The 27,895-nt window shown below is 59.6% G+C and overlaps 1 protein-coding gene and 1 long non-coding RNA gene across 3 annotated transcripts; one reads left to right on the forward strand and one right to left on the reverse strand.

Moving 5' to 3' along the window:
• Window positions 1-4,398: 4,398 nt before the first annotated feature.
• HNF1B (HNF1 homeobox B) lies at window positions 4,399-27,659 on the reverse strand. Of its 2 annotated transcripts, none has more exons than XM_072882480.1 (9): window positions 27,322-27,659; window positions 21,587-21,786; window positions 19,884-20,070; window positions 19,247-19,488; window positions 11,430-11,593; window positions 8,272-8,404; window positions 7,957-8,148; window positions 7,101-7,219; window positions 4,399-4,419 (listed from the first exon to the last, which is right to left on the reverse strand). In XM_072882480.1, exons 1-9 carry the CDS (start codon window positions 27,657-27,659, stop codon window positions 4,399-4,401), a joined length of 1,596 nt encoding a protein of 531 aa, XP_072738581.1. The 2 variants fall into 2 exon arrangements, with proteins under 2 accessions (XP_072738581.1, XP_072738580.1); XM_072882479.1 differs by having other exon boundaries at window positions 19,884-20,148.
• LOC140660971 (uncharacterized) lies at window positions 8,030-17,674 on the forward strand. Its single transcript, XR_012045555.1, has 3 exons — window positions 8,030-8,118; window positions 15,407-15,788; window positions 16,336-17,674. It is a non-coding gene; the product is annotated as an uncharacterized lncRNA (long non-coding RNA).
• Window positions 27,660-27,895: the final 236 nt, after the last annotated feature.

Here is a 27,895-nt window from a genome sequence, read left to right on the forward strand (position 1 = left end):
CCGCACCTCTCGGGGCTTCCCCATGCCTGTCCGTGCCCTCCCCCTGCCCCACAGCCTGTGCATCCCGGTCAGGGAAGGAGCACCAAAACACAGTGAGCTTTGAGCGATACCTCTGTGGAGGGAGCGGGTCCTCGCATCGCAGAGGGCCACGGCAGCCCTGACCCTGGGTGTTACCCCCTGGCCTCGGTAATGCTGGGATCTGGGGGATTTTTCCTTTGCACCCACACCTGCACTTCAAACTAAATGCAGTGGCGTCCCTGTGCTCTGCCATGAAGGAGGCTGCGGTTTGTTATGAACATGAAGAGTGACGGATAAAGCCTCGTGGCAGCCTGCAGATCCTCATGTGCAAGGAATTCCCTTGTACACAGCTTTGAACTGTAAAATAATCACCCAGCCCTGTAAAACTGTATTGGTCATAAATGAACTTTGTCAAGTTTCTGCTAGTTTTGCTCCATGACAACGGCATCACGGACAAACACAACGTGGCCAACAGCAATGGGAGAGAAAAAAAAAAAATCTTCCAAGAGCCTCATTTAACATTACATCGTATTTTCCAATAAATTAACGAGGCAGCCAGGGCGTCTGCAGGAGCAAACACCCCACTCAGTGCTTCTCCAGCACGAGGCGAGGTCTGGGCAGGGACAGCCCCAGCCCAGCTGCTGCGGAGCCTGCTCAGGGAAGCAGTTTTGGGTGCTATTTCCCTGGGCAGAAAGGTTTCCTCAGCCAGAGGTTAAATCCAAATCAGGGGAACCTTTCTCCCCATGAACACGTTGGTATGTGTAGCGTCCACAGCATCCTCTAGCAACCAGTCTTGATTTCTGCCTTCCCGTCTCCTGCTACCCAGGGTGGGTGACAGCACCCAACGAGCTGTTTGGCAACTTCATAAATTCACACCTCTTGGATAAATACTATCTGTTCTTAATCATTTGTTCTGTTCCTGTTATTGCCTTTATCCTGCCTGCTCTAGCACACACTCTTTGCTCCATGGTAGTCACCTTCTCCATTGGTATCTTTGTTTGGATGCCTTTTTTCCCAGTTTTCTTTTGGCTCAGTCCCCCCTTCCCTCTCCAGGTCCCTCTCTGGTGGGGTTCCATCTCCATCTCCTTTCCCCAAGGTTCTTACTTACCTTCTCTGCGGGGCATTCTGGAGAGCAGCGCTGATACCAGGCCACTCACCAAACAGTGCTTTACACACCGTTTTCACGCCCCAAGCCCCATACCTCAGTCTGTGTCTATCTTAAAGCTGGTGCAGAAATCAAGCCCCAAAAGGTACTGCTGCCCTTGGAGGATCAGCTCCGATGCCGCAGGTTATCTATGCCTCTTTCTCCTTCCCGCTGGATTACCCATTCCTCTGCAGGACCAATTCAACCTGATGCTGGATATGCATCAGCTGGGGAAAGCTTAGCCCATTAGGCTTCACAAGCCGCTCACGGAGCAAGACATAGTTGGCATAAGTAGAAGAATCCAAGTCATTTCCACCCTGACCGGTGGGAATGCAATATTTAGGAGCAGAATTTGAAAAGGGCTCAGGCTGGCACTCAGGTGTGTTGAAAAGAACTTGCTGAGCAGGAAGGTGCAAAGGGGATCTCAGAATAAAACCTGAATCTTTTCTCTCCAGATTTTGCTAAAAGAGAGCATCTCTTCGGACTCTGCACGAAAGGGACCAAGCAGTCTTCATGCCTCCTGGCCTCTTCCAGATGTGTGCTTCCAGTTTTTGTCTGGGGTAGCTAAAAATCACAGAAACAAAGAAACTCTGTGGGAAGGTTTTTATTGGGGTGTCCTGCTCTGGCTACAAACGTGAGCAACCGATTGCTGCTCTGAAAGCGTTTCCCACAGCAGCCCACGCTTAAATTATGAAAAAAAAAAGGGTGCTAAACCAAAACCAGGCATTTTTGAAGGCAATTCAAACCAATGACCTGCACCGCGTCTTCAGAAGGGCCACCCTTTCCTACTGATGCGCTCCGAGTCACTCAGCGATGTTAGCTCTTCGCAATCAAAGATCTTCAAAAGCTTTCCGGCAATGGCAGCGCGCCCTCCCGCCTCCCCCTTGTGCTTTACTGACCCATGGGCTCAGTATCCAAAATGGATGGGGTTTGGCTTTGTCTGGCACTCAGCTCCTAATTGGTTTGCTTAACACTTGGCTGCTAAAGTTAGCAGAGGATGAGAAATAAACTGCGCTGGACTATGGGCAACATCATTAGCGCATCATTAGGAGGGTGAGGACACGGGTCTCCCAACCTCCTAGAGCCTCTTGCTATTTTTGGCCGATATCTGGGGCTTCATATGAAATACTTGACTCGCCACGTTCAGGCAGGTAGAAACCTAGGTCAGCATTGCAAGGGACAGCAGGAGGGAGACGTCCCTGCTGCCTGCCGGACCGACATCTGCCAAACCACAGCAGATGATGACCGGGCAATTTACAGACCACACCGCAGCAATGAGTCAGAAGAAATGGTATTTAATTATGGTATACATTAAATTAAATGTCATTCTGAATATTGGTCTCCAATTCGTGGTGACTTATTCACCGTAGGGCAACTCCTATTAGTCCCAGCAAGGGTTAGGGTCCCACTGTGCTAGACATTGTACAAACACAGAGCAAAAGGGCCTTTCTTGCCCCAAAGAAAGCATCCAGTGTTTTTCATTTTAGCAGTGGTCATCTGTCCACAGGCACCTCTACTGCTCTCCACCTCTCTAAATCACTCCCAGCAGTTGGCATACGCTGCAAAGTTTAAGAAAAAAAGGTACACAACTGGGGAGCATTAGATCCATTTCCCAAGAGGAGCAGGGATGGAGGAGCTTGTCTCCCACAGGAGGGGGGACAAGGCCTTTTACAGCTTCCGCAGCTTTGGGAGGCAGGACTTGGGCACCTAAACCCCTTCGGGGCTCCGGAGGCTGCGGAGCCCAGTGTCCTCAGCGGGCACACAGCTGGGATGTGCCCTCACCGCAGAGGTGGGCTCATGCACAAGCTGGAGATCTTGCTGCGAAGCTTCTCCTCCAAGAGCCGCTGCCAGGCGAGACAAGGCAGGCAGCCGGCGGGGACCGTGGGCCAGCGTGTTCACATCACAGCCCAAACGCCGTTCGTCCGGCTGCAGCTCGGAGCCGACACCACGAGGACGAGAACACCGTGTTTATTGATAAGGGTGGAGCCAACAAGGCTCATCATCAACCTGCTAACGGTGGAAAACAAGCCACCCGTACTGGCCGTTTACTGGGCAGGAGACAAGGCAGTAACTGGGCACCCAGTCCCTTCCACGCCCCAAGTTGGGGAGAAAAGGGAGATGGTCTCTGAACTCCATTCGAGGAAGATCCTGCCAGAATTTCTTGCAGCCTCATTCCCCTCTGTAGCAGCAAATGCTACAGGCCCACCCGAAAACGGCTGACGCAGAACGCTTCCCAGCAGTCTGGATGTGCCGAGCGGGCTGCTGAGCGCTTCCCCACCCCACAACAGTCCATCCCAGAGTCCCCAAAAGCAGAAGAGTCCCTTGAGATCTCCGTAGCGGCAGTTGTTCCCACGCGGATCGTCCAGGTCCTGCCAGGGCTCTGCTCAGCTCGCCCCGTGCCCTTCCTTCACGTGGGATGTCACCGTGCAGAGGACACGCGTGTGCCTGTCCTCTCGCAGAGCAGAGACTGGTGCTGCCAGACCGGCGTCCTTGCACAGGCCCAGCTCTTTTCCTTGTGAATTAACTCATTTAAATGAAGAAGAGAAATACAAAACCAAAACCATGCTCAGCTCTGACCTTTACCAAAAAAAAAAAAAAGGGAGAAAGAGAAGAGATTCAGGAACAATATATACAGATGGGTGAATTGCACTTAATTACAATAGTTTACATCCATTGGACAAAATTTACTTCTTTTATATAAATCTCTATGTATAAGAGCAGGGGAGGGTGAGGATGGAGCAGACTGTACCTATATTTACAGTTTAATTGGCTCAGTTCAACAGCACATGCAATTCCTCCTTCCAAACACCGAGTAACAGACCCAAGTCCCTCTCAGTCCGTCAGGTGGAGGAGTATAACTTAAATATTATCCATCTTCCCCTGCTGCCAGTCCCCAGTACAGCTTGTTCCTAGTTCCTCAGGAGAGCCAACGGCCTCTTGGAAGGCAAATACTTAAGAAAAAAAATCCCCAAGACATGTCTCGGAAATACTGCGCGGAGGGAAGGAGAGGCACGGTCCCGGGTGGGCACCCCGCGAATCCGAGCTTGTCCCTGGCGGGGCGCGGAAGGGCGACGGGGAGTCTCGAGCCTCCGGCTCTGTTTCGGGTTGATGGGCTCCTCGCTGCGGCACCGGGCTTCGCTCTGGCGACTCCTCGGGCTCGGCGCGCGGGTCACCGGCGGGATGTTGTGGAAAATAAGATCCCGTTGCTATGTGCAAAAGCAGCGAGGTGTGGAGCATCACCAGGCTTGCAGGGGACACTGGGGAGGGAGAGAACAGCACAGTGACCGGCAGGCAGGCAGGCAGGAGGGGAGGGCAGCACCGTGGGGGGCTCTGGAGGCATCGCAAAGCATTTGGAGGCATCACCTCCCACACCGCCCTGGGACCTTGGTGGTGGTGCCGCAGAAGCCCTGCTTGGCCCCGAGCCCTCCCCAGCACCCCCGAGGGGGAGGCAGTGGGAAAATACTTTCTGAGCCAGATACTGCCACCCCCTCCCAAAAATAATAATAATTTTAAAAGGGCCTGTTTGTGTCCATGCAGAGATTGTGCCACGCAGCTCAGCAGCGCTGCCAAGAGCAGCCAGGCGTGAGGAGCTTGCGCTCGGGTGGGAGCGGTGCCGGGGCCACGCTCATCGCTGTCCCCCAGCGTTGCTGTCACCTCCGGGGAAGGATCTGAGCAGCCCCTGCCGCCGCATCAGTCCCACCGCAGCGGCCCCTTCTCCATCCCTCAGGGTGGGTCCCCCACCCGGGGTCCCCCCGGTCACCAGTGGGGTGGGGGGCCGGGAGCCGCGGGTGACCTTGTGGGCTGGAGCGCACAGCAAACATCATAACGCGGAGATAAGGAGACGCCAGGAGCCTCCCGTGACATGTCATTAGGGACGGGCCGTGGCTATCAGGTGTTTGCTAACGTAATAAAAATGGTAGCTCGGCCTCAAGCGTTGTCAAAGGAACCGGGAGGTATTTGCCCCTTCCAGGTCTAAACAACAACATCTGATAAGCGATTCGCAGCATCGGGCTGCGAGGGGAGAGCTGGGGGGGACCAGGGATGGGCGTCTGGTCTGCCTCTGTCCCCGCCGGCAGGACCGGGAGCAGCCGGGCTCCGCCACGGAGTGGGTTTGCAGGGTCTGGCGTGGGGGCTGTGGGGTGCAGAAGAGCCTCGGGGAATGACGGAGGCTTCGCTTTGCACAGGGATGTCTCTCCTCTTGCGAAGAAGGGGATGCTCGGGAGCAGCAGCGCGGTCCCCTGGGCTTGGGGGGCAATATTTTTCATGTGCAAAAATATTTGGGCATTTGAGCCATTGGGGGGGTGAGTTGCATTTACCACCTCTGTAGCGCTTCATTTGCCCCTTGCTAATGAAAGGGACAACCACTGAAAACAAAAAAAATTCATTGTTCAGGGATACATTTTTGCCGCTTTAGCTTGAACGTCGAATGGTCGATAGGAAAAGAGGCTCCAGGGGCTGGGGGGACGCAACCCCTGCGCCCGCTCCAGCTCTGCGCGGGGGTACAGAGCTTGCAGGATCTGCAGGATCTGCAGGATCCCGGCGCTTGCAGGATCTGCCCATGCGTGTTTATCACGTACGGGGGGCTAACGGGGTGGGTGCGTGCCCCTTCAGCATTTTGCACCCGTCCGCAGCGGCAGCCGCAGGGGCCCAGCCCCATCTGAGCCGCAAGACCTCCTCCTGCTTCAATTAAAGTGCAAAAGCGTGATGGAGGGAGAAAACCGAGGGAGCCCCCATCACCCCGGGCAGCGCTGCGTCAAGGACGGCTGATCCCTGCCGGACAGCGGGGATGACCAGGCGCTATCTCCCTGCCAGGGACATTTCCTGTGTGCCCAGGGCTCCTTTCGGCCAGCCCGGCATCAAAGGCAGCCCGTGGTGGGAGAGCACGATTAATCAGGGGGAGTTCGGGCTGAGCGCACACCAGATGGGCTGATAAAGCCGCACGGAGGAAATGGTGCTCCCGAGGAGCGCGGCCGTGCCTGACCGCCTCCCGGACCGAGATGCACGGGCGCAGATAAATGGTCACCCCGAGCACTACAAAGCGTGGGAGCCCGACCCGAGCCGGGGGCGGTGGCGTTCATCCCCCCTTCCTGGGCACCCCAAACCCCCCGGGCAGCCCCTCTCCCGACTTCTCCCCTTTGCAGCTGCAGCCCCAGCCCCTTCCGTTGCCCCCCACCGGGCATCCCTGGGGCAGGGGGGGTCTCACGGCAAGCCCACGCCGTATTTACTCTGTGGTCATTACAGACATTTTTTTCCTCTCCCCTGTCAAACCTTGGTAAGAAAGTTTATCTGAATGCAAGTTCAAGGCTCTCTCTTATTTATCTAGCAATCAATAAGGGCCACATATTTCCCACAGTCCCCAGAGTGGCTTTTAGAAAGGGACTATTGTCTGAGTAAGGCTTCGCACACCTGATTTGAACCAGGATAAGTCCTGCCTTACACCTGCGCCGGCACCGGGCAGATGATAAAGGTTTACGGGCTGGGGGAAGTCGGGCCACATTGGAGCCCGGCTCCTCCGCTCGACTCCAACCAGGATTGATTCACCCTGGACACAAAGGCAGCAGACCCTGCTTGGTCCTGACTTTCTCAAGCCAATCTGAACCCCAGCAGGATGCTCCCATGCTGATGAAGTTGCCCCAGGGGTGAGCGTGGCCCGGCTGGTACCAGCGTGACAAGTCCTCGTTGTCCGGCACAGTCGGACCATCGCCCAAACCCCCATCACGCCATCTGCAAGCAGGTTTTTCGGAGCCCACGAAGGGGCTGCGACAGGGTTTTCAGCGCCGGAGGGCTCGTCCTCAGCTGCCCGCGCAGGACCAGCACAGGCAGCAGGACGGGGTCTCTGCTACACCCTCCTCCAGCCCCATCCCCAGGGGAGAAAGAGCCCTGCTCCACCTCTGCACACCCACCCACGCACCCTCGGCCACGTCTGCCTGGCCATTACCTGCTTACTGGAAGACATATTGGTCAGCGTGCTGATGCTGCTGGTATCCGTCACCACCATCGCCGAGGGGAAGCGGGAGGTGTGGGAATACTGGGGAGGCTCCTGTTTGTGTGCATACACTGCGGAGAGGAGGGAGACAAGCAGCTGTCACGGAAAAGCCGCCCACGGCCCTCGCGCTGGGGCAGAGCAGCCGAGCGCTGCGTTATGGCAGGTCACAGGGGTGCTGGGTGGGAACGAGCATCACAGAGACACGAATGAGATAAAACAAGCCGCGGAAAGAAACCGCTGCTTGCCTCTAAGCCACCACTTTCTCAGCTACCACCTCGCCCAAGGAAATCAGTGGAGACTGAAGGGCTGTGGCTGGACCAGACATTGGTAGCCCTGCAGAGCCCGGTGCTGGAGCAGGGATGGGGCCGGGATGATGGATGAACCCGAAGGGTGAAGCCAGATCCCTTTGGGGTACAGCGGGGAAGCGTTTGCTTCGCAGGGATTGCAACAGACCCGGCCACCTCCTTCCGCAAAGCACGTGCTTTAGCAGTAAGAGCAGAGCAGGACAAATAAAGTTCGTACAAAACACTGCTGGGGGCTGCACCCACCCGCGGGGCAGCAGCGGAGCGGGACGGGAGATGCGGCACGGCGGATGGCACGGGGGAAGGAGAGGATGAGGCGGGATGCGGCCACCCCGCACGCCGTGCACCCCGCTCGCAGCCCCAGGCTGGTCGGTACCCGCGGGAGAGAGGCAGCAGCCAAGGGCGCAAGCTCGGGCAGGGGAGAGCAGGAAGAGAGCACAAGCTCATTTTCCACCTGAACTCATTTTCCGGGCCCTTCCCTTCGCAGCTACTGCCCAGACCCTTACTGTGCGAGTTCTGCAGCTGAGTCACGGTGGCCATAAAAGGCTGCTGCGTCATATGGCTGGGTGACTGCTGCATCAGCGGTTGCTGGTGCGGGCTGTGGAGCTGCTGGGAGAACTGGACCGGCTGTAGAGCTGCCAAGCTGCCGGCGACGCTGTTGATAACAGGTACGCTCTGCGCCTGCGAGGTGTTCAGACCTGGGAGGAGGGAGAGAGCAGAAGGGGGGACGTCAGCGCCGGCGCAGGGCGTCCCCCTCCCCGGCGCAGGAGCGGGGGGGGGTCCGCGCGGGGCACGGAGGCGAGCTCGGGGCACGCGCTTACTCTGTGCGATGGCCATGACTCCCGAGAGCGGCGTCATGATGAGGTTCTGGGACTGCTGCGGGTTGTGGTGCGACAAGCTGTGGATGTTGGTCAGGGTGCTCACCGGGGGCAGCCCGCCCCCCGAAACGGAGATCTGCCAAGGAGCAAGGCAGGACAGCCGCCGTCAGAGGCACGGCCGAGGGGGCTGCTCCCGGCCCCCTCCCCTGCCGCCGGCCTGCTTCAGCGGGCAGGACCGGGCCGGGGGGATCGGCGAAGCCCCCTCCGAGAGGCGAGCAGGCTGCAGCCTCGCTGGGGCACCTTCAGCTCAGCGCACGCAGCTCCCACCGCCCCGGGGCTGCGGACCCCGGCTGGGACGCCCGAACCTCGTGTTAATAAATAGCGAAGCAGCAGCGGCGAAGGACTTGGCTGGCACTGGCTTCCAGCTCCACCGGAGCACGGCGCCGGGACACGGCACATCCCGAGCCTTTGCCATTTTGTCCCCCCAAGTCCAACCTCCTGCTGTTGGGGACAGCTGAGGACTCTCAACACTCATTAACTTCTGTCACAGTTGTAGAGGAAAGTGGGAAATACAAACTCAGGAAGTAAAAAAAAAAAAAAAAGACAGCAGATAAAAAGGGCCTCATGGTGACGATCTTAGTCACCACTTTTGCAGATGGGCAGGGTACTGGTGAGATGGGCCGGGTGCGCTCAGCCAGCTCCCGGGGTTTCAGGTCGGGGTTTAGGGATCAGACACACAAAGGCACCTGGAGCGTGCTGAGAGGACTGGAGCTGGTCCCCAGGACAAAGAGGGTGCCAAGGGCCTTATTTCTTTAATCGCTGCACATTCTCCTAATCCCTCTCGTCAGACCTCTTGCACTCAGCGACCTCGATCCAGATTCAGAGCCATCCTTGCGGCTCTTCGTGTGACATTTCTGGACACCAGTCCGAGCACCTTGTTTATTTTGCACATGTGAGTTGGAGATAGCCCTGCTGCAACTGAAACAAATCCATCAATAAATTCCAAAGCCCGGGAGTGACTCATATTTCCTGATCCGGTATTTTCCACTTTCAAAGTCTCTTCAAGGCCAGGTTACACCACACTCGGCTGCACAAGTCAAACAGCTCACGGCAAGCGCATGCCGCTCGCCTGCAGCCCGGGCTCCTTTCACGGGGGGTTTAGACCCAAAGCGCTGCACCCAAAATCACCTCTGGAGATTGCGGGACTGGAAAAGACCCTCCAAACACTGGACCCTCGGGGCAGAGCCTCTGGCACTACCACGGCTAAGGGCAATGCTGGAGCACGGGTGACCCACCAAAGCTTTCTGCAGCCTCAGTAACACTCCTCCCTGAAAAAATGGATGGCCTTCAGATGCAGCAACTTCCCTGGCAGCTTTTGGTTTCATGCGGGGTATTAAAGGCACATGTTTACTTACTAGAAACCACAGCCTACAGCATATTTTTATTAAATCACTTGCAAGCACTAGCTAGCCCTGCTTAAAGATCAGAGATAAGCTGGCAGAGCCGCATGCTGCTGAGGACCCGAGCGGTCCCTGTCGGCACTGTGCAGTGCCCGTGCAGCGGGGAAAATTCAGCAGGGCTTCTGCTGCCGCACGCCAGCGCCTGCTGCGCTTCAAGTTGCTTTTCCCAGTTTAATCCGATGCATTTCCACGCAGCCTTCTCCCGTGCCGCCCGGCCGCTGTGAGCTCCCTCTGCCCCGTCCGAGGGTCCCTCCCCGTGCTCCTGCAAAGCCACCCCTCGGACACGGCCCCTGCAAAAGGAGCTGGCAGCGGGGGGGGGGGCTGGCAGCCTCTGCCACCCAGCTCTGCATTGCTTCGTCCTCGCCCCAGGCACTCGGTGCCTGCTGCTGCCGCTGCTGCCTTTATTCCTGACTCATTTTATGACTTCAAGGCTCAGGGGTTATAAGGCTCAACACACCCCTGGGGAGATACGGGTGTGTTCGGGGTGGAGGGAGCGTGCTGGGAGGGCTTGGGTTTCGCTCTGCAATATCCCCCCTGCTTGGCGGGGGATGCTTGGCTTTGCAGGGGCAGCGTCCGAGCCCGAGGGGCTGCACGGAGACCCTTGCGAGCCAGAGCCAGAGAGGGGCAGAAGGAAAGGCAAAATTAAACAGGGCCATAGCTGAGGGAGGGGATGCCGAGCCCCTCTGCGGCCACCCAGCTTTGCGAGGAGACCGACGCAACGGCCCAAGAGGGCCAACCCTCCGAAAATGGAAGTGAAAACCGGGAAAGAGCAGGCTTGGCCCCGCTGCCCAGTGCCATGTTTGACTTTCGCTTTCAGCAGAAAAAGACCGCTCCCGGAAGAGCAGCAGCCGCCCGCAAACCTCCGGCAGCCTGCTCCAGGGAAGGGCTGTGCTCTCCCGTCCCGTCCCGTCCTGCCCCGTCACCCCGCGCCCCCTCCTCGCCCGGCTCCTCCAAAGGGCTTTGCACCACCTAGGCACCCACAGAAAGGAGCAGCCCGAGCGCCCGGGCATTGGAAACCCAGCCCAGCCCTGCGTTTACAACCACTTTTTTGCAGCGGTCGTGCAGCACCCGGCGTGGGGAGGCATCAGGCACCCGGCGGGGACGCCGATGTCCCATCTCTGCTGCCTGCCACCGCTGGGTTTGTGGCTCTGCCCAGTGGAGCCCTTGCAGCGGAGCCCCGAGCACGAGGGGAAGGGGACAGGGAGAGGCCGGAGCGCCGGGGCTGGAGCTGGCACGAGCGGGTTAGATGCCCTGGCCGATGCCCTGGGACAAGAAGGTCCCTGCTTGCAAGGAAAGCACTTCCCCGGTGAAACTCCAAACTTGGGAGGGCTTAGGGAAAAAATAATGAATGAGCGTTTTATCGATATCCATGTCATCGGCAGAAGAAAACAAACAGTGATCCACCCAGCGCGCATTCAATCTGCAAGGCATGCAATCAATAAAAACCCGAGTGAGGCTCTGTCAGATTTATGGGCCGTGCTCGGAAAACACGCCGTTGCCTGCCGGGGACCGCGGGGGCCGAGCGCCGCCTTTGAGGCGGGCGGTGGGGACAGTTGCGCACCCGTGCCGCGGCCCCAGCCCCACAATGCTCCATTGTTCGGCACGGGCCGCGTGTGAAACCCGGGGAAAGCGTGTTTGCTTTGCCCGCTGGGCCCTCTTATCTTATCAGTGCCGCCGCCACAATAGGCCAGGTGTACTCACCATTTTACCGTCGGGCGAGAGCAAACCGTGGCCCGGGTCCAAGCCGGCCGGGGAGACCTGCTGCAGGACCGCCTGGCTGGTGGTGACCATGGCACCGCCACCGTGGTGGCTGATGGCCCCGGAGGATGCCGCCTCGCCGCTCGCCGCCTGGCTGTACCGGACCCCTGCAAAACACCGCCAGGTGTTGGCATCGCCCGCAGGCACCCCGGCGAGGGTGCCCTGGCCGTGCCAACCCCCTCTGAAAGTGGCCCTGCAAAGGGGAACCCCCACCCCCACCCCTCCCCGGCTCCCTCGGCGTGTGCGGCATGAGGATGCAAACGGACGTGCAAGCTCCTGCGTGACACCCTTGAACGATAAACGGGAGGGACGGCACCGGACAACGTGCCCCTTCCTGCAGTGCCGCTTCCCAGCTTCTCCCCAACCCCATCTTCTGAACTTGCAGCAAGAAGTTTATGGTGAGGGATGCTGAGCACCCACCGGGGACCCCAGTGCTGGGGGTGGAAAGAGCTGCTCCCACGGGAGCCCAACCCGCGCCAACAGCCCAGACACCCATCAGCATCCCTCGTGCTTTGATTTGCACAGTTTGCACCCGTCGTGCAAATTCCTGTGATGTTTCCGCGGCTCTCGGACACCGGCCTGAGGGCCCCGAGCCGCGGGGAGTGACTCTGCATCCTCCAGCTCTTCCCTCTGCGAGGCTCGCCCGGCTCCTCGCAGCCCCCGGCCAGCCCAGCGCTGCCCAGCCCTGAACAGCCACCGCTCTCACTTTTTTCTCAGGCCCTTCTGCATCCGATTTCCCCCTCGACTCCCTCTCGACAAGTGTATGATTAACAGATTACTGCAGGAAGACAGAGGGACCAGACACACGCAAACCTCCAAATCAGACCGCAGCCCACTGCTGCTGAGGAGGGAAGTCTGGCTCGAGCACAGGTCTTCTATATAAATATATTTAATTTGGCTAAAACGCCCTGCACTGATAACCATATGATCAGCCATGTGTCATGGACAGGCATCTACAGATCACAAATAATTAACCGAGGAAAACCCACGGGAAACAAAAGCGTCTTTTACAAGGCTGCCTTGACGACTACCGCGAAAAGCCATTTATTACGAGGAGTCCGGCACCATGCTCGCGGCCAGGTTCACTGAACTGCCCTGGGATCGAAGCGGTGGACGGACGGACGGCCCACAGCTCTCCTGGGAAAGAAAACCATGGTGGCGAAGCCCACCCTCTCAACTGAGCCCACCAAGAGCATCGTCCGCCTGTGACCCCCAGCCACTGCACAGGGGCACTGGGGACGGCTCCCCAAAATGACCGCCAGCAAGAGAGGTTCAGCCTGCGGAGGATGCCGGCGGCTTCTCGGCCGTCCCGGCATAGCACGGACACCCCCAGCTACAAAACCCGCCCAGGTAAAGGATCTTCCTCCTGGGATTTCAGGATCTCCTTCTCCCAGGTGCCCAAGGGGAAGAGCCGATGCAGGCTGGCTCAGCAAAGGACGCTCTAAGGGCTGCTCTCAAAATCTCTGAATCAAGGAAAAGGACAGAAATGGTAACTGGAGTCCGAGAGCTTTCCATGAGCTCCAAAAGCATCTGCCAAAGCGCAGACGGCTACCCGCACCCTCCACCAAAACCACGGCAAAATCACTCTTTAATCGCCTCCGAATTTTCCCCATCAGCTGGTTAAACATGTCCCACAGATAGGAATCTCCCCACGATGTCTGGTTCCTGATCATTTCCCAGCAAACCCCTTTTATCCCTGATAATAAAAGAATGTCCTCTGGCAGGTGGATATTTGCCGGTCCGAGTGGACGTCCCTGCCGTGAACAGGGTAAACATTACTCAACCGGGGCACTGTCACACACATTCTTCCCCGCGGTCCCGGCCTCGTGCAGAGTGTGCTTCAGCCGCTGCCGGTCTGAGATCCTGCAGCGCTGGTTAAACAATGGGAGGGGAGATAAAATAAAGCCCTTTCTTCTGAGCATGATCTTAAAGATAGATGAGGAGCACAGGCGGCTCCTATTGGAAAGAAAAGCACAGTTTCTGCTCAACCTTCAATCTCTTTTGGGTTCGCTGAAGCTTTCAGTAAGAAAACAAAAAACAAAAAAAAACCCCAAACACTTTAATCCCCAAAATCATGCTATACCCAGCTGAGGATGCTTGTAACTCATGAGCCAAGACACCCGGAGTTATGAAGTTGTCTGTAAAAACATATGAGATGTTAAAAGCTGATTTTCAAGCTTTTCCCTGCAATCCCCGGGACCAGGCTTTTATTGTTTGAGAAACAATAACCAATGCTGAGATTTTCAGATAGTCTGGGTCTCTAGATAAAACCGCCGAAGACTCCAAGTCTCGACGAAGATTAACTCTACCGAGGAGCGCGAGGTGGGGCTCCGGGGGTGGCGGCAGCGGTGCCACCGTCCGGCCCCACCGCAGACCCCGCTCCCGCGGAGGCAGGGGCTGTGCTGGCGGGGGGCTCCTGCGTCCCCAAAGCCCGTGGGCGCCTGGGTCTGCCCACAAAATGCTTGCTGGGCAGGGTAAAAGCTCTTGGGCCACGGCGACCTTGCAGCCCTTTAGGAACCCACCAACTACCCTGGCTTGGGTTTTTCCCTTTCCTAGAACGGGACGGGTATTCTTGCTTTTTATATGTCCTCAGGGTTGGGTTGGAGTTGGGCAGATTAGATAATTAATATTGGAAACTAGCACAAGGCATTATTGCCGTTGCTATTGTCACTGCTGTAACAAACAGAGCTCCCCGATGATGGCGGGTACCTTTCCTCCGCACCCCCCGTTCCCAGCGAACGCGGCGAGCTCCAGCCCAGCCCAGCCTAAAGCGCCGACCTGGGCAACAGCCACCTTCAGGCTTTTTCCCAGGCTGCCCCCAGGTGCACACTACTCCTCCCCAGCCACCTTACCAGCCCCTGTTTTCTCACTTTTGGGCTCTATCTGTTACAGCAGCAGGACCCCATTTTGCACGGCGCCGGGATGCAGCACCCTGCCGCAGGGCAGGTAACCCGTGCCCAGGCTTCCCCGGCTGCCGGCTCCCCAGCAAACCCTCCTCAGCACGCTCTGCCATCGCAGGGGGTGCCAAGCCCCAGGAGCCAGCCGTCCCCCGGCAGCGCAACCGCTTACCCCGCCATGGGACCCCCTGCGGGATCCCACCAGCTGGGGTGAATGCACGGGGGTGCCATGGGACACGAAGGTTTCCTCCCGGAGCAAGCCGGGGGCTCTGTGGTCCAGGGTTTGCGAGCAGGAGCCATTGAAGCCCGACACGACTGTTCCCCTGCCGCTCTCCCGCACCTCTGCAGCTGGAAGCAGCCCCCGTGCAAGGAGATTTATTCCTCCTCAGCCTCTCCCTGCAGCCGCCAGAGAGAGGAGCCTGGCTGGGGATCACTGGGAAGGGCCTGGCCGCGGAGCCTGCTCTCTTTAAGGCTTTTTTTTTTTTTTTTTTTACTGGACCTACAGCCATAATATAAAAGTCTGTTTATGGGACCCGGCTATTGTGTGGCCCCCGCGCTGCACTGCCCGTGAAATGTTTTACTGCTCTCCCATGTTTCCAGACAAGCCGCGGGGTCTGGCTCCCGGAGCCTTAACCCTGTGCTTCAACCAACGGGGACGGGGACGGGCAGCGTGACAGCCCCCAGACCCCTCGGCCCCCAGGGCACAGCCCGGCTGGCAGGGGATCCCCTGCACCCACAGCTTCCTGCAGCCAGCCCCAGCACCCCCCAGCTTCTCAGGGGTGCCAGACCCATTCCCCCGACCTGCTTTTGGGGTGGGGAGAGCAACGGGGGGGGGTTTAGGGCAGCAATCGATAGCTTGGCTCTTTTCATCGCAGGCTTGTGCCGTTTTCTAGGTACACGCCAGCCTTGTGTCTTTGGCAGGCAAACGCAATGAAGCAGCTTGGTTCTCCTCTGCTTTCGGTCGTATTGATACGATTAAATTGTACTTTTTTAAAAAAAAAAATCTCTGTACTTTTAAACAAGGAGCCCCTGCTGCCGCCGCCATCGCACGGCACATCTCGACCTCCTCCGGCAGCAGCGCCCACCGCTTGCCCTGGGACCAGCCTGCGCTTTTGCCCGGACGTTCGCAAACATCCTGCAAGTCACTGGTGATGCCCAACCCCGAAACGGACCCAGCCACACTACGCGCCTGGTCACCAGAGACTCAGGCAGCGGCAGGGATTCATCCTCGTCTCTGCCCAACCCGCGGGGATGCAGCCGCGGGAGTGGACCAGGAGCCCGGCGGCGGGGCGAGAAAGGCAAAGTGGTGTTTTTGGGGTCACGCTGGACTCGGCGGTGCTGCACCTACTGACATGATGGAAGCAGCCGGGTCGGTGACGGCACCGTTTCACCCTCCCAAACGCAGGTCCGGGCAGCGCCGAGGGCAGCTCTGATTTTTGGGCTGCCACTCAAATTGTCCCTAAAGTGTTAATCTTGCTAAGTTACAGAGGTGCATAGTTTATATCCATTATAAACCTGTTTATGGGGACTGGACCCTCCCATTTCGCTGCTGTCATAAAGTCCTAATTACCCCCCATAAAACCAGGAAAAGCTCCTAACAGCGCACTGTACCCACAGAGCCCTACAATGCACCCAACAGTAAAATATTACAACCGCTGGCACCGGGTCTGCAATCAGAACCAGCACGTACCCCAGGGAACGACGTGTAGGACCAGATATAACCCGAAGTACCTCTGGACCGAGGGTTCATCGACGGGCTCTTCTTTAAGAAAAAGTTAAATTGCCCTTTGGATTTAGGAAGAATCTCAGGGGTGGTACTGAGTTATTTTTATGTTTGTTATCTCTATTGAGATATCTAAAAATATATATAAGTAATGTACATTCATAGAGATATATACACACACACATATATATACGACTGCTCTGATGCTACTCTGATATTTGCAGAGCAGGTACTGCTGGATGGACGGACGGACGGACGGACGGATGCCCTGACCACCTTTCCGTGCAGGACCCCCCGGGATGGGCTGGAGGCGATGCTGCGACCCCCGGCCGCGGGGACGGGGCTTTGCGGGGTCCGACGGGCGCCGGCCGTCCCTTTGTATGCAGGGCGGGAGGCAGGGGGCGGCTGGCGAGCGGGGCGGTGCGTCACCTAATCTCATCAATGCACTGATTGTCTTCAGGGCTCTTGAAGATAAAAATGGCATAAGCCAGAGTCTACGGCATGGCACCGAGATAAAGCCCCTAGTGACCTTCAAATCAAACAGGGAACCAAGATCACTGATAATACCCCATAGGAAGGGAAAAGTCCAGAGTCTGAGAGAAGCCTCTGAGATAGGTAGGCTTTAAGTATTTACCTCCTAATAGTTAAATCTATGGCTTGAGGCTTGACGGGTCCCCAAGAAGAGGCCGGGAGGATGTTTGACTTTTACAGCTCTTATCCCTGCCCGGCCGTCATTACGCCCTTTCGCAAGACCCCATTGACATCCCGAGGAGCAGGCAATCCCTCTTTGTCTGCGGGCACGGGAGCGATTTTGCAGCTGCCCCATGCCGCCAGCCCCATCGTTTCCTGCCGGGGGACGGGGCCGCGCAGGGGTAGGACGCGGGCAGCGTCCCAGCGCCGTCATTAAGTTGTTAAGGCATTGAGCGCTCCAGACGCCGCCGCACGCAGTGCAAGGGCAGTTCAAATCCCAGCGTGGCCGGCCCCAGATGGGGTCAGCCAGGCAGCGGGGCCGGCCCCGCCAGCGCTGCCCCATGCCCCGCCGAGGCAGCGGGTCCCCAAATGTCTCCCGGAGGAGGTTTAAGCAGCGATGGACCCAGCGATGTTTTGGGAGTTGCAAGCCTGCCGGCCCCAGCTTGCTCCAAGTGACCCCAAAGCAGTCATGGCTGAGCTCCATCCCTGCCCATCGCCCCCAAACCAGCCCTAAAACCGCACGGCGGCCCTCGCCGTGCCCGTCTCCTCCTCCTCAGCAAGGCTGATGGATACGAGCGCCGGCCACCAACAAATTCCCGCGGCCGAGCCCTCCTGACCCCTCCGGAGGGGCCCTTCGCCGCCGCCGCAGCCATCACTCCTGCCCTGCTCAAAAGCCCCTCCGAATGGGCTGTCATCGGCCCTATAGCCGCGGCCGGCTCCTGCTGGCCACTGCTCCGATGGGAAAATAAAGGTTGGGGCTTAACAGCCCTCCAGCCCCAAGATAAATGCCCGCGGTTACAGTAATTGCCATCCCCTAATAGAAGAAAACAAAGGCTCTCGCAGGGTGCCTGCATGCGGGCTGGCAGGACGGGGGCACATCAAAGGCAGCGGGGTTCGTTCAAAGCCCCGGCTTAATTGTCAATTAAGCATGCACGGGGGGGGGACAACGCCATGACAACGTGGGGCTGCATGCTGGTGGGGTATTGTAAAGCCCGCCGGCTGACACTGAAAACAGCTGATTTTGCTGACAATGTGCTTGTAGGGCACCTTGTAAGCAATCAGCCGGTGACAGGAGGGCAAACGTCCTCCCTGTCCCCGCCATTGTGCGGGACATTCCTGGGGCAGGGTCACATTTTGGTCACCGCCGGCCGGCCCTACAGGGAGAGCGGTACCCGGGAGCGGGTGGGATGCTGCCTGTCCCTCCCACGGCTGGGAGCTGGGTCGGATGCTGCGCACCCACCCGGGTACCACTGCGGGGCTGCCCTCGCTCGCTAACGCCCGAGGGCTGGTGTCCAGCCGTGGACTGGCACCGTCCCCAGCTCTCAGCCTCCTCTCCCCAGGCACCTTGCCCTTCCCGCAGGGACTCTCCGCCACACGGGTTTCTTTTAATTTGCCTTTGTAACGAGCAGGGTGTGTGTAACGAGGCAGGCAGGGTCATTTCCAAGAGGCGGCTGGTTTTAGCCTCCCCGGCTGGGCTGTGCCGGTGCCGTGGCCGAGGGGGGACGCGGGGCGGTTGGGGCGCAGCCCCCACGCTGACCCCCCGCCGCCGAGCGCCCGCTCCTGCCTGCCGGGGCCCGGCGCGTTGGCTGCGGAGGGCAGGTGGGGGGACAATGGGGATTGTTCTCCCAACAATGCCTCTCGCCCCACGCCGTGCCGCCCCCGCCCGCCCTGATTAGCCTCCCCGGGCGTGCAGCCCCCTCCCCGGTGGCGTTATCTCCTGCTTAATTCCCCCGGGAGTTTTTGGCGGGTCTGCTCTTCCCAGTTGGCTCCTCGCGATGCACAACGGTGCCGGACTGTGGTGTGGAGAGGTGGTGGTTGGGGTGAGCCCTTCACCCCCCTCCGAGCAGCTTTCTTCATCCACCTCCCTCTGCTCTGGCGTGGGGACGGTGCAGCACCACGCACCCGTGCACCCAGCCTGGTGCACCCGTGCACCACGCACCAGCACCATGCACCCAGCCTGGGCCAGCTCCAGCCCAGGACGCGCAGCCACGTCTTCCTACGGGCTTTGCAGCATCGCCTGTGCACCCCCCCTCCAAAACCAGTGCTCACCAGTGGGCTGCATCCCACGGCCCCAGCATTAACATGCCAGGCGCAGAGCAGCCCGCCTCCCCGCCCTGCCAGGCACAGCCTTCCCCTGCCCAGCCCAGCCCGCACGGCGACTCCGGTGAATTAAACCGACCAAGCAAACGCCGATTTAGCCTCGGCAGGACGGAAATCCAGCCCCCGCCACGTGGTTTGCCCAGCCATAACACCGCAGCGACAGCGCTTGCTCCTCGCCACACCACCACCACCCCTGGAAGCTGCAGCAGGGACCAGGGTGACTGTCTTCCCCCCCCAAGGCTCCCCACGCACGGCCTTGAGGGCTTGGCACCCCTTTCCCCAGCAGAAACGGGAGCCAGCGCTGCAACGGCTCCAACGCCGCTGCCCGAGCCCCCTCGGCGAGGGCTTACCTGGCATTTTGCTGGGAGGCGAGGCGCTGGGCTGGTTGTGGTGGGGGGAGCCGTGGGACAGCAGCAGGTTCATGCTGTGCGGGGGCTGGCCCGAGCTGTAGGCATCCATGGCCAGCTTCTGGCGGAAAGCCTCCTCCTTTCGCCGGTTGGCAAACCAGTTGTAGACGCGGACCTCCGTCACCAGGTTGGAGCCGAGCCCGTGCGCCTTGGAGGGAGACACCCCTCGCTGCAGACACTCGGCCCTGTGTGTGCAAGGGGACACGTTGGAACAAGGGTGCTGCTGGGGGGCCCTCCGCCAGCACCGCCGGGCAAATTTGGGGGTGTTTAAGCCCTTCCTACAAGCCCGCCTGCTCTTTCCAACTACATCCATGCCATAAAAGCCATCCCCGCTCCCTCTGACATTGCTGTAACACTGCAGCATCCCTGCAGCATCCCTGCCCCGGCATGGAGCTCGCTCAGCCCCGGACATCACCCAGATGGGAAAAACGAGGCAAAAAGAGGGCAGGCAGCTCGGCAAAGGCGTGCCATGAGCCAGCGGCCAGGGCTGCGAGCCGGGAGCCCGGCACGGCGTGCGGTTTTTGGAAGAAAGGCTGCGGCGTGGGCGAGGAGGCGGCGGGCGGCGCGGGGCAGCCTTTACCTGTTGCACTCCTCCACCAGAGCCTCGCGCTCCTCCTTGCTGGGGTTCTTTTGGCGGTCGTAGGCTTGGTACAAGATTTGCTGGGAGGCCGGCCCCCACTTGAACCGATTGCGACGCATCTTCTTGCTGGGGGTTTCAGAGCAGGTGTCGTCAAGCTGGGCAGCCCCCTGGTTCTGCTGATTGAACTCTGGAAAGAGAAACAGCAGCTGATCCTGACTGCTTTTGTCTGTCATATTTCCAGAACCCTGGACTGTCTGGTTGAACTCTGAAAGAGAAAGGAGCAGACGTGAGCTGGCCTATAGCCGCTGCTCGGAGTCACCGTCCCGCGCGGAGGTGGCCTCCCCCCGCGTCCCCTCCCGCAGCACCCCAAGCCCGCAGCCCCAGCACGCTTTGGAGCGAGCCGGGTGCTCCCTGCCACCCACCCCGGGGAAGGGGCCAGCCTTGCACGCTGGTGGGGAGTTATTACCATCCCTCCAGGACGGGCGTTTAATGGGGAGGCATGCTCAGGGCATGCATATTCATGGATTGGGTCTCTGCCGGCGTGCACTTGTTTCGGGAGGATTTTTGCAAGCTAGGAGCCAGGCAGGACGACTGCAAAGCCCCCCAAAAGGGTGCCTCTCTCTGCTCGCCCAGAGCTCCCCTCCGGCTCCCGCTCCCGTCCCAGCGCAGTGGGACGCCGGCCCCGTGCCCAGGGCGGGCAGGCACCAGAGGTGACCTTCCCCGGTGGCCTGCCTCAGACCCGGCGCTTGTCACCACGGCAGTAAAGGGAGATTAATGGGAGGGTTTTATTATTCTCAGTTTTGCAGGGGAATTCTCCCTCTTTTTTTAATGGCTTTTCCCCCTGTGATGAGGGGGGAAACACAGGGCAAGGCTGGAGCAGGCTCTGTTTGCTCTAACGTCTCAAGGTGTGTTTTCAAAGCAATGGTATTTGGTGCTAAACCCTTTTCTGCACTTCCCGTCCGCTGGATATTGCATCTTTTAGGAGGAGGGAGGCAGAGCCCTTTTAAGGGGGGTGCCAGTGCCTCAACCTGCACCTCGGCCGAAAACGGGGCTGCTTCAGGCGATGTGGGACCAACCCGGGCGCAGGGGTCGGTGGGAGAGGTGCACAAAAGCAATAGTCTGTGTACTTGCTCAAAATCATCTGCGTTTTAAATAGCACGGACTGCCTGAGACCATGCTACAATAGGAGCAATTTACAGTTTTTTCTTTTCTCTCTCTTTACTTGTTTTGCAAGTAGTTGCAGAAAATGAGCAGTCTTGAGAAACAGAGAGGAGAAGGGGGCAGAGGTGGGAAAGGCAACTAATTGTGTGTAATTATTACTTGCTTTCCCACCTGTAACAAATATAAATATACAGAAACACAGCTGCGTGGATGGGCTTGGAGGAACTTGCACAGTGTTACTGTGACCAAGAAGGGCTCTCATCCAGTTTTCCTGTGCCTTAAATTAATTTTACTTGTAAAAATATTTGGGGGGAGATGCTAAGCAGTCTGGGTCCAGGGGACAAGCCAGGGATGATCCCCGGGCAGCCGCAGTGGGCACGGGGAGGGGCAGGTGCTGGCAGGGGCTCTGCCAGGGAAGAGGGCAGGGGGCTGCTCCTCGCTCGGCTCCGGACGTGCTGGGTCCCCGCGGGCAGGACTGGGAAGCGGGGACCCCCTCTCCCCCCCGCCAGCCCCGAAGGGCGAGCGCTGGCGCGGGTACTTACGCCGGAGGATCTCCCGCTGCTTGCGGACGTACCACGTGTAGAGGGCGGCTCTCTTCTGCGTCTTCATGGGGGTGCCCTTGTTGAGGTGCTGGGAGAGGTGCGACTGGTTGAGGCCGGTGACGTCCACCACCTCCCGCTGCGGGATGTTGTGCTGCTGCATGTACCCCTTGATCATCTTCGCCGCCCGCCACGGGTCCTCGCTGGGGGGAGGGAAACGAAGGGTTAATTTCTCCTGGTGGGGGAAAAGCACCCGGTATTTGCTTCTTCCCGTGATGGAAACCCATTATTATTATTCTGAAACTGTTTCAGCAGGACACAAGATCTCTTGAGCATATGTCCTTCCTCGACTGCCATCCCGGCCCCCCAAAACAGCCCTGTCCTGCCCCAGGGAGGCAGGGGCTGGTGGGACGGGGGCTCGCGGGGTGCCACGGCCACCCCAGGGATGCCCACCAGGCTGTTCGCCCAGGGAAGAAGTAAAGAGGATCCCGGTGGCCTGATGGGGCACATCGAGGTCTCATTAATGCTGGTAAAGCACCTCCAGATCCTTCGAGGAGAAACGCAGCCCATCCGTTAACTGCTGCTGGTTTATGTTCACTGCAATTTCCCCCTTTGAAGATATGCACACAAAATTGGATACATGAACACACATGTATGCGTGGATATGGGAAGCCCGTATGGATATTTCTCTGAAGAAAGACAAACCTGCAATTTGGAGGTGCTGGGGATGCTTTTCCTGCCCCTGCTCCCGGGTGCGGTTACCTGCACTGCACCCCGTGCCCCCGGGCTTGCCGCCGGCTGGTGGGGACCCCCGCATGGCCACCAAACACCCCCCTCCGCGCTTGCTGCTTTATCTTCTCCCTTCGATTCCCGCAGGGATAATTATCTAAAAATCTCAGTATTCATTTAAGAGAGACCCTATTTCCACGCTCCCACAACAGCGAAGCACACACGGGGGCCATATGCAAAAGGCTGAGAAGCGAAGGTCAAACCAGGCACACAAACCCAAGTAAGTCCCCAAATGGAAAACCAAAACCAAACCCCTCCCCCCCCCCCAATAATTTTAAGTCATTCTTATTTTTAAACACTTGAATTTGGCTCCTGCAGGACCCAGGTGTAAAATGACTCTTTCCTAAAGCCGCATTACTTTGGTGTCCTTGGGGTAGCTGACACCAATCTAGGGAATAAATAAAATTACAGCCAAAAATCAAAATGCTGTCTGCGTTCTTTAGCTCTAACGAAAGCACAACGCGACGGCAGAGGAAGAGGCCAACACGCCTTCGCTGTATTCAAGACCCCTGCATTTATTCTGCACTACAGGAGGACGCTGGAGCAAAAGGAAGTGCTTTAACACTGAAAAATCGGTGTGGAGCCTGAACCTGGTCACAGTCATGCACTCAAATAATGCGATACTCTAACGCTGCGCTTGGAATAACCATCCGACTGCTTTCCCAATTCATTACTTATTTTGGATCCTTCAACTTGTCAAGGGAGAAAAAAAAAACCCAACAAGTAGATTTCTTACTTTTTGTCCTGAATGCAGCGTGAAAACAAAGCTGGTTGGATCCAAAGCAAAAGTTCCCGAGCAGGGCCAGCCCGCTGACGGCGGCGGGGGCTTTGTCAGATCCCGGGAAGGAGGGCACGGAGCCTTCCTAGAGACGTTGTCCCTGTGCCCAATCCTGCATCCTCCGGGCAGGGGAACCCCACCGTATATATGGTGTCCTCTCTATGGCAATGGTCGCACGGCACCGCAGACCTGTGGAGCCGTAGCTATGCACGGGCACACGGACACGCTGACTCCGTCTTCCCAATAGCTCGGACCCCCGCCCGGGTTAAGCGCGGTGCAAACAGAAAAGCCCGCTCCTGTCCCCAAAATGCACGGCAGCGTGTGGCCAGGCCATCGGCTCGGCAGCCCCCGCAGCAAAGGTGGGTGCCGGCAGCAAGCGGGGGCACTTCTCTGCCGGGTGCTCGCTGCCGGTCGGCACCAGGAGCCGGTGGGGACGGCTGCGGCACACGGGGTTTCGGGGCTCTCGGGTCTTCGTGCTGCCCCAGGAGAAGGCAGGAGCCAACAAGAAGGATGTGAAGAAAATGTCCTTCCTCCGCACGCTCCTTCCCGGCGAAGCAGGGCAAAGCCCGCCGGCCGCCGTGCCTCTCGCCATGCCCAAGCCGAGGGTCTCACACGGACTTTTGTCACGAGCGGTTCATGTCACCTAACTGATCCTACTAATTACTGATTAATAATAAGTTAATGGAACAGAGCTCATTATCATTTCTAATAGCAGTTTGGTTCACAACTAAGCCAAGGGCATCGTTTTCCCAGAGTTAAATCGTGAGCCAGCGCAACACAGCGCACTTTTAAAATGTCAGACAAGTGACTCAGGGGTTACAGATGTGATTTCTGAATTTAAATAAAATTTGGCAGCGTTTTGGCTGGAAAAAATCTGTGAGAATTAGGAAAAAAGTCCCTGAATTTCCCTCCGTTTTACTGTCTTAAGAAAGGCTTAGCCTTGATATTTCCAGCGTGTTTCACATTTACACTTTCAAAACAATTATTCGGCTCTTAATTTCTGAGCAGTGATTTTTCTTTACAAATCAACTTGACCGTATTCAAAAGGGTTAAACAACCTGAAACCAAACCCAAACATTTTGTTTCATGTTAAACAAAATGTTTGGACTTGACCCAAAATGAAACGTTTGAATGTTTGTTTGGCTTTTTTTTTTTTTTTCTTTTTTGGTTAACCTAAAAAGCCAGAGAGGAAAACCTTTTGATTCAACACGAGCCCATTTTTTTTGGTTCTGTCACCAAAATGAAAAAACCCATTAATTGTCCAATCTTCAGCAGGACTTTACATGCAAAAAAAAACAAAACAAAAAACCCAACCCAACCCAGGAGTGCTTTGTAATACTGGAAAACCAGTTTATAGCCCTGGCTCCACGGTCCTTCTCCACCGAAATCAAGGAAAGGTGGTTTTTTCTTGCACAAAATTAACCCCGGCGAAGCCCGGCCACCAACGCAGACCGAGAAAGAGACATTTCCCACCCCAGCCTCACACGCAGGCGGGGGGCAAAGCCTGTCCCTCTCCCCAGGGATTCCCAGACCCTCTCACCCCCTTTGTCAGCCTTGAAAACAGGTAAATACACTCCACATCCTCAGAGAAATATGCCAAGAATTTATACAGATGGATTATAAACCCGGCTCCCTACAGAAATGATCTATCTAATCTGCATCTCCCTGTGCACACAGGGAATCGGCGCGGGGAGGTGTGCTGCGCCCGCCGCTCCCCACACGTTTCCGAGCGGCTTTGGGGCATCTCCGGCCGGGTCCCCGAGGGCGGGCGGGTGGCTTTCCCGCGGTCCCCAGGCCCATGGGACCTGGGTGCTCCTAGCATATATTATTTGGCCGAGTGGGGTCTTGGCGAGCCACAGCGGGTGGGATGGGGCAGGGAGGGAGCCGTGGGGCGTCTCGCCCCAGAGCTGGGCTCTGCGTGCCACCGGCACCCCCCTGGCCGAGCTCTGTGAGAAACCGCCATGCCGGCATCGGGGCCAGCCTGCCTGCGGTGCGGCACTTGCCCCTCTCCCACCCACATCCGCTGAAGCCTTTTGGGTGCCGTGAACGGGCCCAAGCGAAGGCGCTGCTTGCCGAGGGGCCGCAGCCAGGGCGAACAGCTCGGGACCACGACGGGCGACTCCTGCCTGCGCCCACGCTGCGGGTGGGCAGCCGAGCCCGCACCGGGATCCCAAAAAGAGCCGCGGGGCTGAGCACTCCCAGGGAGGTGGGAACGGCCCGGGCCTGAGCCGGCCCTGGGGTCAGGACACCGATGCCAGGGGAGCGGGAGCAGCGGGGGTTTAGCCCCAGTGCGTGGCTGCAATAAATGGTTCCCGACTGCCCTACCCCGGCTCCCTCTCCAAGTACAAAGGCCTCCCTTAGAGCAAACACGAGCTCTTTGCAAAGGCTCCTCAGGGACATGTGCCTGCTCTTGTTTGCACCAAAGGCAAACTTTGCACAGAAACACCTGTGGGAGCGCGGCCATCCCGGGGCAGAGCCTTCTCCGCACCCCCGCTGCCACCCAGGCACCCCCGGGGACGGAGGCAGCCAGCAAGAGGGGGAGACTGGGGACAGGCAGGAGCACCCAGAGGTGCAGGGCACGGGGCTACGCAGGAGGGGCGGGCACCCAGCGGGAAAGGCCTGCAATGATTTCTCCCTCGCGTGGAGCCCCTTCAGCACCCCACGTATCCCAGCTAAGCCCCTTGGCAGGCACGGGTGCCGCTGCCCAGCCCTGACCCCAAAAGGCACCGTCTGCCCTGCCGGTACCGGGGCAGGCCTGGAGCCGAGCGCTGCGCACACCGCACCTACCATGGCGGTGTCCCCGTCCCTCGTCGGGCCCTGGCACGCCGCCGCCGAGGCACCGGGGCTGTTAGGGTGCAAGAGCCGGGGCCGACCCCGGGCTCCGTGGGCTGGCGGAGGGTACAGGCACGCACGGCGGGGCTGAGCCCGGCGGGCAGGATCAGTGCCGCGCTCAGGGTGCCGCTGGGGCATCGAGACAGGTACGAAAACCGCAGTGCAAGGTGGGGGGGGGGGCACGGAGGTGCCCCCGCTGCACGCAGGGACGGCCCCGCGGGGCTCCCCACCCGCTTACACCGGCCCCGGCTGCGCTGTCGGGGGAGCCACGATCGCCCCGGCGCCCCCGGCCGCGGGAGAAGCCGCGGCTGCCCCCGGCCCTGCCCCGGGGTCCGGAGCGGAGCCGACGCCGTCCGCGCCCCGACGGGCCCGGGGCTGCTGCGCTGAGCCCCGACGGCGGCCCCGTCCCAGCGGCGCGGCGCGGCACGGCCGGGACCGGCACGGCTCGGCTCGGCCCGGCCCGGAGCGGGTCCCGGAGCCGCGTCCCTGGGACGGGCAGGAGCCCAGCCCGCCGCCTTTGGGGGTTTCCTCCTTCCCCCCTCCCCGGCCAGTTTACAGCCTCGGCAATGAATAACCCGCCGCTCCGCTCGCCCTAATCGCGGCCCTTTGTGTATCTTTCTGTTGATGATTTATAGAAATAAATTAATAACACCCCGGGCTCCACGTGCTGCAGTTTATGTTTTATCTCCCGGCGCGGAGGGAGGGCGGAGGGACGGAGCCGGCGGCCGGTCCGAGCCTCCACGGCCCCGGCAGCCCCGGCCCCGCCGCGACGGGGGGCTGGCAGCACCCGACGGGGCGGGAGGACGCGGCCGGCGGGCTCCGGCCTGCCCGGCCCCGGCCCCGGCCCCGGCCCCGGCCGCTCTCCCTGCCCGTTCCCCTCCGCAGCGGGCTCCCAGCCCGCCCGGCTCCCCGCCGCCGCCGCGGGGACGGCGGCACGGCCCCGCCGGGCCAAGGCGCACCGGGACCCGCCACCGGGACTAGCCACGGGGCAGGCAGGGAGCACCCGCCACCGGGGCAGCGCACACCGGGCAGGGCGCACCGGGATTAACCACGGGGCTGGCAGGGCGCAGCGGGACCCGCCACCGGGTAGGACCCACCGGGCGGGGAGCACCGGGACCCGCCAGCGGGACTGACCACGGGGCGGGCAGGGAGCACCGGGACCCGCCAGCGGGTAGGACACACCGGGGCAGGGCGCAGCGGCACCCGCCAGCGGGCAGGGAGCACCGGGCAGGCCGCCTGGGGCCCGGGCCGTCGGACCGAGCGCCTGCCGACAGACCCCGGCGCGCTGCGGGGTGCGCCCCGTCCCCATCCCGGCCCCGGCCCCGGTCCCCGCCGGTACCTGATCATCCGGTCCACCTCGGCGCGCTGCTCCACGGCCTCCTCCGTGTTGAGCGCCTGCAGCTCGCGGAGGATCTGCGGCGTGTCGAAGTCGTCGCCGTCCTCCGAGCCCTCGTCGCCGGAGAGCTTGCCCTTGCCGTGCCCGTTGGCCAGCGGCGGGAAGGCGGCCTTGCCGTCGGGCGGCCCGCCGGGGGAGAGCGGCAGGCTCTCCAGCTTGACGCCGAAGCCGGCGGCGGGCACCATGTCCTCCAGGGCGCGGATCAGCCCTTCCTTGGTGGCTCCGGAGCTGAGCAGGGCGCCCAGCAGCTCCCGTTGCAGGGCGCTCAGCTGGGACACCATCCTCCCGGGCGCCGGCGGCGCGCCCCGCCGCTCGCCCCGCGCCTCCCGCCCTCCTCCGGCCGCCTGCCGCTCCGCCCCGGCCGGCGGGCTGCTGCGGGGCGCGGGCCGCCCTCTACCAAGCCATGACCGCCACCATTAGGCAATATACCTTATGCAAATCAGCGCCGGCAGGCCTCTCCTCCGGCCGCCGCCCGGGCCCCCGCGCCCCCGCCCCGGCCCGGCCCTTATCGGCCGCG

Source organism: Ciconia boyciana, chromosome 17 (genome assembly GCF_034638445.1).
Source record: "Ciconia boyciana chromosome 17, ASM3463844v1, whole genome shotgun sequence".
Classification (NCBI taxonomy): Eukaryota; Metazoa; Chordata; class Aves; order Ciconiiformes; family Ciconiidae; genus Ciconia; species Ciconia boyciana.

Bases quoted from the DNA above. Each gene is read 5' to 3' on its own strand.
- HNF1B (XM_072882479.1), bottom strand. From the start codon at position 27,659: ATGGTGTCCCAGCTGAGCGCCCTGCAACGGGAGCTGCTGGGCGCCCTG. The intron at 20,149-21,586 runs GTAAGTACCCGC...TTTCTCTTTCAG, and splicing joins GCAGCGGGAGATCCTCCGGC to AGTTCAACCAGACAGTCCAG. The intron at 4,420-7,100 runs GTAATGGCCAGG...CTCCCTCCCCAG, and splicing joins ATATGTCTTCCAGTAAGCAG to TGTCCCCTGCAAGCCTGGTG.